This window comes from Pogonomyrmex barbatus, unplaced genomic scaffold, assembly GCF_055798465.1.
Source record: "Pogonomyrmex barbatus isolate J1 unplaced genomic scaffold, ASM5579846v1 scaffold4, whole genome shotgun sequence".
NCBI classification, from domain to species: Eukaryota; Metazoa; Arthropoda; class Insecta; order Hymenoptera; family Formicidae; genus Pogonomyrmex; species Pogonomyrmex barbatus.
Genome location: NW_028297138.1, coordinates 6,815,765 through 6,827,835, shown reverse-complemented (window position 1 = coordinate 6,827,835; position 12,071 = coordinate 6,815,765). Strand labels below are relative to the sequence as shown.

Below are 12,071 nucleotides of genomic sequence, written 5' to 3'. Positions count from 1 at the left end.
CTCGTTCTTCGCCTATGCGCGAGGCGAGCGAGAAGTACGCGCGGGACGTGTCTTCGCCTCATCAGTCGATCGCGGTGCGAGCACTCGGTGTGCTACGCTCAGGTGTGCACCGTCCGAAGCAAAAAAGCCCGACCTCCAGGCCAGGCCGCGAAAAAACGCTCGAACGACGATAATAGCCGAGTGATCATTAATAATAATTGAAAGCAACGACTCGTGACAACTCGTAACTCGTAACGACGCCGAGCTCCTTGTGCCTGTGTGAGGTGTGAAATAACTGGCGAGGCGAGACGTCACGATGAAAATGCGATCGCGTCTCGGCGTGTCTCGGCCCGACAGCCGCCCGTCGCCGCTGCGTCCTCGCGGCGTGGAAATCCTCGTTTTCGCGCTCGTCTGCACCGAACTCATCGTGGGACAAAACAGCGCGCAGCATCACGGCGATCCCGATCGCATAGTCTTTCCCGGACCGGTCAGCTCGAGATCGGGGGACAGAGCTCTCGATAACAAGCCCGCCGGGGGTTCCGTGGATGACAGCGATTCGCCGGTAAATTGGTACAAATTGATTCCGCCTCCGAATTAATCTGTGATGGTTGCTGCTCGAAAGATAAATTGATTTGATTAATATAATATTATTTAATTAGAGAAGTCGATCCCCGTGCACCGAAGGATCGAAAAGTCACACGCTGACCGCTCTCGCGGCGGTTTCATATCGTAAATATCGAGATCTGTCTCTCGCGTCAATCTCTCGATATATAATTCCCTGATTCTCTTCTTGTGTGTGATCGCGGATTAGCTGTAAAAAAAAAAAAGACGGTTGTAAAGCAAACGAGGCACGATGTTGTAACACCTGTTTTCAAGACTCACTTTCCGCGGTGACACCGAAACGACGACGTCCGAAGGCTGAATTTGTCAATGTCGAGGATATCCACGGTGAAATAATCGCAACGCGCGAACGACACGGCTTGTGATTCTCGGCACGATGTAAGACCGATCGTATACGTCACCTCGCGTGCAATTGTGCAAATACACCCGATCGATTAGCTTCCTACCGATCCTCGGCAGCTCTGACTAGCTATTTTTCTTCCCGGTACGCGCGTTGCTAAATAGCGACGAACAAAAAAATAGCTAGATAATAGTCCGCTTCGAGAAAAATCTCTCTTCTCTCTTCTCTCCAGGCGCGTGAAAAATACGGCGTGAAATACGACGAGTCCACGTGCGGAAAACTGAATAGATCGGATGCCTGCTTAGGAGAAATCGTACTCATAGTGCAATCAGTAGTAGCCAGTGTAGTCTCTACGTGATAATGATAATATTCATCATAATCTCACGGCTGAGTCACTAGCGAAATCGAGGCTGCGAATTAATAAAACATAACGGCGCCTAAGCGTTAAACGCGAAGCCGCAGCCTTGTTTCCCGGCGAGGTCGGTGCGAGTCGCGGAGGTTTCCTTTCATTAAGGAAAGACCGCGATCGTTTGCGGTCGTTATCGCGAAGTTGTTCATTCCACTCGAGAGCTCCACGAGAGATTACGAGCGCGCGCAGTTTGGATATTCACGCGAAACGTGCTCGAAAGCCGAGGCCAGAACAGGTCCAGAATGCCGCAGTTTCTCGCGCCGAGAGACTTGCCGTTCCCGAGAAATAGTATCTCCAGCACGTGAAATATTCCTCGATTATGCAAATCGCAGAAACGCGTCCAACCTGTTTTCCGAATCTTCTCGCGAAACTGCGTGTGCGCTCGTATCAGTTAGGGAAATACTCCTTTCAAAATCAAAACGATAACGATACTTTCGCAAGCGTTTTATATATATAAGGTCGCGTTAAGAACTCGTGTTTCTTTTCTGCAAGTGAGGATACAATGGAGCAAATATTAGGAACAGAAATAAATTTTCAAAAATTCGAAATAAAAATTAAATGTAACGCACAATGAATATAAATAAGTATAAAATATAATCATATGTTATGACACTTACACTTACACATGTTACACTTACTTGTGTACTCATTGTGTGCGCGTTGCGTTTAACTTTCACTCTGATTTTTTATTTCTAAAATTTAAAATTTAATATTTCTATTCCTAATATTTCCCCCATTGATTCTTAACAAGAAGCGTACGTGTTCCATGAAATTCGCGTTAAAATTTCGGACTATATTCTTGTATTAAATTTTTCGCAAATTTAAATTTCGATTGATCAAAAGTTTTTTTTTTTTTACATAACTTTTATATCCATTTCTATCAATGTAGATTAAATTTAATCTACATCTATTTAGCTTATTCTTTATCTTTTCTTAGATCTAAGAATTAAAAAAGCTAAAGATAAATTAAAGCGGGAGATTAGAGTTAATTTACATTGATAGAAATTAGGATATTAAACTTTGAAATTGATATACGATTTAATGAACGTGTAAGATATCTGCTGTTAATAGCGGTTAAATATAATCGATGCGAATACTTAAAATTTCTAATCACTCGATAAATTTTTGTCGAAAATATTTGCCTCCTTTTTTGACACATATGTAATATAATAACGATCCGACTGTCTTGAAAACCTGTTTGAACCATAAGAGAAAAGCTATTTTGCATTCATTCAAAGCAGTAGTTATCAATGACTAACAAAGAAACTATGCAATGTTCTAAACCTGCTTTATCTATAGGTATTTATCAATTTGATATCGATTTTGATATCGATTTTTTTCCTCACAAAAATATCAGTAAGTGAGTAATTCTTAAATGACAAAGGATCGAAAATAAAATGTTTTAGAATAAATGTTTCAGAATATAATGTACATAAATTAATAAATTTTAAATAAAACATACAAAATTGACAATGATTTTAATTGATAATAATTTTAATTTGTTAAAATCTGTACGTTTTATATAAAAATTATTAGTTTATTAGTAGTATAATTAAATTAATGTAGTAAGTAATTAATTAAGTTAAGAATATATTCAAGTAATAAAAAGTAATAAGCGGCATTACTTGACAGACAATATTAAATATCTAATAATTTCTTTTTTTTAATTTATAATATAAATTGAACACATCGCTTATATCATAATATGTAGTGTACGCATAGAGACAAAAAAATTCAAATTTTCATTACATTTTAAATGGAATCTAAATGTGAAAAACAGCTTAATGAAGGAAACTAAATATATTTTTCCTTCGAAATCTGGATTTAGATGCATCATCGATCATTGACCGACATTTATTTCGCCAAGATAATTTTCTCCTTAGTCACGCATCTTTCGCAAATAATATCCGCGATCGAACAGAATGATTCACCGTCCACGGGGAATACCCCGAACGATTTATATTTATTCTTTTAGTCAATATTTATGAGATATTTGTATCTATAGAAAAGAAATAATCATGATTTTTCTAGTATGATCCAATAAAATTTATCGTCGCTCCATCTCTTTGTAATTTCAAACATAAATGCATAGAATCGAAATGAGTTCTTAAGAAAATTTCATTTTAAATTTATCCTTGCTTACGCACGGATTTTCCAGTATAGCTAATGCGGGAAAATTACCGGAAATTAATAAAATAAAATAACTAGTAATTATTATATTCTTCATCAAAATTTTATAAATCTATCGTCTTTTTTTTACTTCACTAAAGATATCGAGTATTGAATTTTCCGGAATAACTAACATAAAAAAAATTTCAAGCGTATACTGACAAAATATCTTGAAGTAATATTTATTTTCGATAACGTTTGATAATTCTTTCCCCTTCTACTGGTTTAATTTTTGTGCATAGTATCATACACATCTCGACTGAAATCACACTTGCGATCCATTCTGTTATTAAATTTTGATTAGATTATTTCCTAATAAAAATATATGCAGCATCTATATGTGCATATTTTGTATGTTACACAGAGAATTTAAAACGGAATGACGTTAGATATTAAACAGAATTTTTAAATGTAATATTAAAGATTTAATGTATATTATATATTGCATATTATATATATGCATTTATTATATATATATATATATATATATATATATATATATATTTCCTATATTTCAAACGATATAAATGCAAACGCACGTGTATCGAATTTATTAATATAAATTAACATATATACAAAATGATGTATATCGGTGACGTATATAAAAAATCATCTGTACGTATAATATTAATTTATTTTTCAGATACCGGTCGATTTAGCAAATAGATTAAATTTAATAGACTCATTGGAGGAATTTATGCAGCTCATTCACGGTGTTCCTGAGAACGAAAAGGGTATTACGTTTGCCAGTAAGTATAATTCGCTACTGCGTTATCTTTATTGTGTACAAATGCAAATACAAATGCAATGACAAACGATAATGTTGAGAAAAACCTGCTGTAATATAAAGGAATAGATAAGTCGGATTTACTCGCTACAAATTTCACACTTTATTAAATAGAAACATCGAGATTAAAAACTTATTATTGTCATAGTAAATTATTGATATCGAAGATCAAAAAGCTAAATAACTTTTTGAAGAGACATCAAAATTGTTAATCATATTTGAATGGTGCATAATCACATATTAATTATTAAACACAATAGTCAAATACATCGTAATAATAATTAAATACATTATAGCTTATTGCGGAAAACTAATAATTTATGGAGAAACCAATACAAGATATCGCGATAGGATCTATGCTTTATTACCTAAATAGAAACATAAATGAAACCGCGGCGCGGTATGTCCCTTGATTATTCTCCATCGTTTACACAAACGTTTAAGTTATCAATGTGGACTGAGATCATCCTACAAGATCGTATAAATCGTATGCGTTTCGATGCGGTGCACGTGGCAAATATACATGTGGCTTAAAGAAAAAAATTGCAAATTTTTGCAAGATTAAATAAGCATTTTACAAGCTTAAAATGTTGTTTAACCTTGCAAGGATTAAATGGTTTCTGGATTAACACAGGAAGCAGCCTTCTATTGTATAAATGAAAATTCATCGAAGCGTGTCCGATCAATTGATTCACCTAACAATATTGTCTAACTAAGGCCAAACGATGCACATATAGCATTGTCATTTGATCGTAATTTGTGTGTGTTCGTAATTCACGTGTTCCATTCCATTTTATATTTGCTGTTTCATGTTGTTAAATCCATTTTCTCTAACTTTTGTATAAACGATCTTGTGGATTAGATATGTAACATTAAGTGGTTTCTTATTCGAAAAGTCGAAAATCAATTTATTGTCCACATAATGAGCGCAAGTGTGCACGCTGGAATTCTTTTTCATCATTTCAGTCTCGAAAGATTTTAGAAAATTCTTGCGATCCTCGAAGAAATTTAAAGGTTGCAAGTACCCACCGAAGTAATTTACGTCCCGTATTAATGTGTTGCTAACTTGGATTGCCTCTTCTAAACTTGGCAGTTTGCTTTTTTGTACTTTATCGTGGCATACGGAAAGATTTGAAATGGAATTAATATTTTCTTGCGCATAATCTTTTTTAATAATTTTCGGCGAATCTTTATCAGTTAGAAGCGAATACGCGATCTGCAGTTTACATTCTCGTTTCCAGATTTTCTTCCTCCAAAGTTTTGACCAATGATATAAAAATGGAGAATCTAAAATTTAGTTTATAAAACATTCTATAATTAGTAGACATTCTAATATAATTTATGCCATTTTAATGATAAATTTATTTTTTAGCATATTTAATATTTATTATTGATGAAATATCAGATAAACATTATGTCATAACTCCATAACTTAGATAATATTTATCTCTCTCTCTATAAGTTTAATTTATAATATTTTTTATAAATATAAGTATTTTTTTCTTGATTTCAAATTTAATGTTGCGTTTATATTTTCGTAATTATTTATAAATATATATTTATTTATTTATTTCTATATATTTAAGATTTAAACAACAATAAAGCATTACTATAGTTGTTTTTACAACTTTGTTTTTAACTTACGTATTTATATGTTTGATTGTTTTTAACTTATGATTAATTAATTTTGTTTTTAATTTTGTTTTACCTGATTGTGTACCCAATCGTACAAATTTTATTTCTCCACTCGCTTCCAGGTACTTAGTCGCGTTAGCTTCAGTAGCAACAGGTCCATCTCCTTGACCACACTCTCTGTTGATGGCTCTGATGGTTGGTGCCATTTCCTCTTTCAATTTTATCCTATTAATGTTATGTATCTTCTTGACGATGGACTGAGACGTAATCTCGGGCTCAAAAAGATTATAGAGGTCGTTCCCGTGAAGATCATTACTTTGGTACTTATCTATCTCGGCATTTGCATCCGCATTAAATTCATTTGGATTCGCGTTATTATTGTTCACGATTTTCAATTTGTCTATATATTTTTCAACATCGAACTCGTATTTGTTACAGGCTTTTTCATCATGCACAAAGGTTGTATCGTTCGCATCGCCCTTCTTATTGCAATCTATTAATTTTTCATGGGTCGTTGACTTTTCAGTCACGTGTGAAGTGCAAGCCAGTGCTTCGCGAAAATAATTATTCGTGTAGGTTTCACTGTTAGCGTTCTGATCCAAGGGTCGTTTTATCTTCCTACGCGGAAATACATGTGCGTGAAACCATCTTTATTTAATATAAGATATTACACTTTCTCAAATAAATTTATTACGCAATATTTTATTAGATGTAAAATGACACGTGGAAAAAGATGTAAAATAATTTGTGGAAAAAAATATCAGCTTTATAAATTTGGACAATATAATCGATTGATGTGAATATTCGTAAAGTATCGTTAATTTTTTTCTCACCAATTTGGCCATTTTTCTTCGTAAGTAATTGGACCCGAAATTGGAATAATATTAGAAAACGTGTGAAAAGATTTCATTTTATTGGATAGCAGAAAGACGGCTACATTTTCCTTTCCACTAATTATCTGTCCGAACCATTTGAGTACCACGTCTTCTGCGAGATGATCTTTAAAACCGGAAATCATTCCATCGACCAATACAAAATAGCGGTTTGCGACCGAGATCGCTTGAGCATGTTCGTCTACCATTTTCGTACTCTAAAAAAATGATTGTTATTTCTGAAAAATCTAGTATTAATTTAATAATTCGTGCAATTTTGTTTATCTTTAGACAAACTATTTATTGTTTTAGTAGCATAACTTACTGGTTGCAATTGATAATTGATAAATTAATTGTTACCATTGATAAATTAAATATCAACTTATTGGTTGCAACTGATAAATTAAATATCGGTATCTTGTTACATTATTCTATTCAAATTTTCACAAGAATACAACAAACATTTATGAGATTTAAAACATCTAAAATATTATCTACTTGAAAATCAAAGATGTCCAATAAATTATCAAGGTTTTCTATATGTTATGAAACACGCATTTTGCATTATGTAAATTCGGCAGCACAGAAGAGAAAGTTCTTTTTCGAGTACAAGATACAAACAGAATTCTTTCCAGATAGATTCGGAGGCGAGGAACGATCGAGCGCGGTGATGCCGACGCCGGCCAAATGCATACCCGAACTGCAACTCGTTCCCCTAAAACTGGATGACGATCCTTCGACGTTCGTCTTCCCAGTCTGCACACGGATCAAAAGATGCGGAGGCTGTTGCATTAGTCCTTTGCTCTCGTGTCAGCCAACAGCCGTCGAGATGAGAAACTTCGAGGTAATCGATTGTCGTCGAATTGAAGAGTACGAACGAAAACGCGCCTATTAATATGATCAACCAAGTCGAGAGAAAGCAATAATTGTTAAACATCTTTCCGTTTGTTTTCTCAAGGTGATTGTGACGTCGCTGCACGATATGGACTATCGAGGACGGCGAATTGTACCGTTGGAGGAACACACTAAGTGCAAGTGCGACTGCACGATCAAAGAGGAGGTAATTTGATGGCAACCGATAATTGACGACGGATAATCGACACCTTCCTGCTTAACTGGGCCGCATGATTCGCGAGTTTCCCACCTCATCTTACTGCATTGTTTCTCACGCGACATATGTACGTGCCGCGACATTCAACAGCGATTTACGTCAAGCGGTCGACTGAAAGGAACCCGAGCTCCGCTTCCAAGTATCCCAACAATACACGAAATTAGAAACAGAAGTAATAGGCGATTCAAAAGCGTGAATCACTTTCCACATCATCTCTATCCTGTTTATCCTCCGGATATATTACGGAGATTGACGCTTCAATTACTTGAGAGAGAGATAGATGTTATATCATCGCGGATATAAGATCTGAAAGATATAAAAAAATTTTTCAAAGGCGTGTTAGTAGGCGTTAAGGTCACTCGCGTGACGTTCAATGTACACACAGTATAATATTTAAACCAAATTACGCTACGGCTGTTTCTCAATATACCAATTTCGCTGATTGCTACAATTGTCGCTTCCTTGCAACGTGCTTGAAGTGTGTCAGTGCGGGACACAAGCAAACTTTAATCGTACAAGCACGCCGTATGATGAAAGGTGTTGACATTCTTGTTCGCTGATGATTCACACCACGTCGCTTTTCTTTTTTGCCGCAGCACTGTAACGACAAGCAGTATTACGAGGCACACAATTGTAAATGCGCCTGCAAGAATGTCGACGAGGAGGAGAAATGTCGCAAGAGCAACGATACGAAGATTTGGAATTCGCAGCTCTGCATCTGTTCCTGCAGGATCATCGAGCCATGCAGTACCGGTTACTTCTTCAATCCCAATACGTGCAGGTGTGAGCGGACAGATGGGGAATATGTGATAGAGGAATAAGATCCTCCCGGCGCTCCTCTCTTTCTCTCATTGCACCTCACTCTATCTCAATTTGCTAGCGCGTATGCACAGATTTATTTTCCGTTCATCGACAATCACTCTAGATTTATCTCTGGATCGTCAGCTTCATTTTTTGCACGAATTTTTGCAAGTTACATCCTTTTTTCCTTGTGTTCCACACGCGAATCTATATACGCGTCCTACGTATTTGCGCTTTCCTTCTCGCACTCGGTGTTTGCACTTTCGATTTTATTTTCTACGTCGAACGGCATAATGCTCAAGGAGCGAAAAGACTCGCTTCTTCGTCAAAATTTTTCTCATCATCTCTAGTCACTGAACTAAAATGTCATATACTTAACTAATCTATAATTTAATCTATATGATATGTAACACTTGTAAGGTGGAATGTTTGTATCCTACTAATTGCCGCTTTAAATAAATCGTTAAAAAATAACGACGTAAAACGGCAGAAGTTAATGAACACCTGAGATTGAAAATATATGTGAACGATGTCTTTCTGAACACTGCTCTTTCGATTTACGCAATTGGCACATGATTACAATACATGTTCCCATAATTATTCGCATGTAACCGCAAATGTGTTCCAGATGTGGACCAATAATGTTGTCTAGACCGCTAAACAGATTCGCACCCACGAATTACAATTTCACTAATCATCGGCAGGAAAACAGGCAGATAATCCCCCTGGACCCGTTCGATCCCAGAAGAAAACACAAGGAGGATCCCGAATATAAGTGACAACTTAGACGAATACGTGACAGATTACAAGACTGCTAAAACGCATTCACAGTTACTTTGTTATATTCTTTGTTACATAGGAGACTTTTCACTAATGTCAGTAGTTTGGGAACTAGAAGAACAAATAATTTATCCTTCACAACATGATTTTATCACAAAATACGTCTTAATATACAAATTTGCATCTTGTGCTGAAACACATTTCCATTTTCAATAAGAAATGATACTGATCTGACAAAATACGTTATAAATTTTGCAACTTTTCTAAGTATTTAAACGTTAGCACATTTGCAACGTATATGGTGATAATATCATTTTTGTGATTTGGTAATGAAAAAGATATCACATTTTGAATATTTGTAATTCCACATCCAAATCACAGAATGGCATGAGCTTTTTTTAGTTCCCAGCTGTTTCCCTGTTAAACTATGTTACTGTCGAATAAAGATCAAAAGACATTGTGATATAATGAGGAAATGACCGTCACAAAATCTTGTCAATGTTATTTATATCATAAAGTTACTTTTTTGTATTTATTGTCACATTAAGTTAGGCAAACCACTCATTATTTACCTATTTATCACACATGACATACGTAACAATAAATTCATAATGTGGCGCATGCAGATTTATCAATTCACATATATTCGTTAATTAGTGTTTACATCTAAGTCATATTATAATACAAAATATTAATTATGATACAATCAAACAAATGCAATCCTTATACCAATTATTGTTTCTCCCTGATAGATGAGTGTTCTATATCCTCTTCAGTTTCGTTTCTCGCCTTCTCATGTATCTCTTTGTTCCACAGATATGTAAGTACAGCTGCATTCACTCGCAGGATATTGTTATAACTTTTGCTGATAGACTTCATAGATATGGATATGTGATCTAAAGCCAAAAATTACATCTTAATATACAAATTTGCATCTTGTGCTGAAATAGACATTTCCATTTTCAATAAGAAATGACACTGATCTGATGAAAATGAATTTCAATATAGAATTCGAATAGAATCAAGTTTCTTTTAAATTCTCTTTAAGTTCTCATTTTCCATTAGGCCTTTTGCACAATGAAGGAAATATTAGAAACAGGAATGAATATTAAATTTTGGAAATAAAAATTCAATATAGTGATTAAACGTATCGCAAAAAGGACACAAATAAATACAAGACACAAATAAAGGACACAAATAAATACAAGATATAGACATATCTTTATATCTTGTGTCCTTTGCGGATTATGTTTAATCTTTATTCCGAATTTTCATTTTTAAAATAAAATTTAATTTTATTTATTCCTCTTCCTAATACATTCTCCATTGTGCACACAGTCTTATTCTATCAAAATATCGTAAAAATCGAAACATTTATGTTTAAAATAACCTACCTAGAGAAGTCGCGATGTCAGAGATGGCCGATTCCTTCGTAAATCTGAACCGTTTTATTTGCTGTTCCATTATATCATCTCGGTATTTCACGCCGCTGACGGCTGTGCGGCTCATCGATTTGCGATGTTTTCGTAAAATCCGAAAGTACAAAACATGTTTGTTGACATTCACGCGTCTCCCAACCGGGAAAAGGCGCGGAAATGATCATCGCCAGTCGCCATATTGCACACGATTAGTCAAATACACGCTCGTGTGCGTTAGCAATTTCGATATATCGATGCGATGATAACGGATAAATTTTAAATAATGATTGTAATTGCGTGCTATAATTTAGAATGACACATATTCATTTAATCAAGAAAAGAAAGTTGGTCTCTTGACGAGTTAGCCATTGTCCTTGTTACGTGCCATCTCTCTCTCTCTCTCTCTCTTTCTCTCTCTCTCTTTCTCTTTCTGCTTATCTTTTTCTTTCTTTCTTTCTCTCCTTCTACTCGGAAAGGTCACATTCCTTTTTCTCTTTCCAATATCGTTTTCACTCACGAATATTTTACTTGTGCAAACGACGGAATAAAATGACAACAATGATTTTGCACACAATGTAATATGTGCAAGCATACAAAATATAAAAAAAGAATAAGAAGAAATAAATTTTTAAATGTAAAAAAATATTTTTTTATTAATGATTAAACCAAGATTATTTTGTTTGATTCAAATTAATTAACAACCAAAACAAAAATTCATTTTCCATTTTTTGAACACTGAGCGTCATCTAGCGAAGTTTCGAAGTATCAATCTTAAAATTGCTTTGCCTTGTTCTCCCTAGATGACACATTAATCCAAAAATATGGATGATGATTTTTAAGCACAGCGCATACTAATATATAATCTTTAATTATAATCATTTATTTTTGACATATTTTTGACCACTATATTAAATTTTAATAACAATTTTTTTTAATGAAGCAAAATTTTAACAAGTTTTAATCTAGATTTTTCTTACATAAAAATTTCAACATGCAAAACTTATTTCTTGTAATATTTTTAATCATATTACATATTACATGTAAATATATTCATTCGCAATTTAAAAGTCCGTTTTTAACATACTTATCAGCGTATTATTTTAATGAGATAAACAAAAACACACACACACACACACACACACACACACA

At 34.5% G+C, this 12,071-nt stretch overlaps 2 protein-coding genes across 3 annotated transcripts; one reads left to right on the top strand and one right to left on the bottom strand.

Annotated features, from left to right (window-relative positions):
* Positions 1–9,994, top strand: Pvf1 (PDGF- and VEGF-related factor 1). The gene is made up of 6 exons (XM_011640546.3): positions 1–541; positions 4,162–4,267; positions 7,448–7,656; positions 7,771–7,872; positions 8,520–8,704; positions 9,353–9,994. The coding sequence occupies exons 1-6, from the start codon at positions 296–298 to the stop codon at positions 9,501–9,503; spliced, it is 999 nt and encodes a 332-aa protein (XP_011638848.2). The 5' UTR covers positions 1–295; the 3' UTR covers positions 9,504–9,994.
* LOC105428308 (uncharacterized) lies at positions 4,273–11,144 on the bottom strand. 2 transcript variants are annotated; one of them, XM_011640547.3, is made up of 5 exons: positions 10,899–11,144; positions 10,234–10,400; positions 6,774–7,030; positions 6,014–6,558; positions 4,273–5,592 (listed from the first exon to the last, which is right to left on the bottom strand). In XM_011640547.3, the coding sequence occupies exons 3-5, from the start codon at positions 7,019–7,021 to the stop codon at positions 5,099–5,101; spliced, it is 1,287 nt and encodes a 428-aa protein (XP_011638849.2). In that variant the 5' UTR covers positions 7,022–7,030; positions 10,234–10,400; positions 10,899–11,144; the 3' UTR covers positions 4,273–5,098. The 2 variants fall into 2 exon arrangements, with proteins under 2 accessions (XP_011638849.2, XP_088936748.1); XM_089080622.1 differs by lacking the exons at positions 4,273–5,592; positions 6,014–6,558; positions 6,774–7,030 and having other exon boundaries at positions 10,128–10,400; positions 10,899–11,138.
* Between the last annotated feature and the right edge of the window lie 927 nt (positions 11,145–12,071).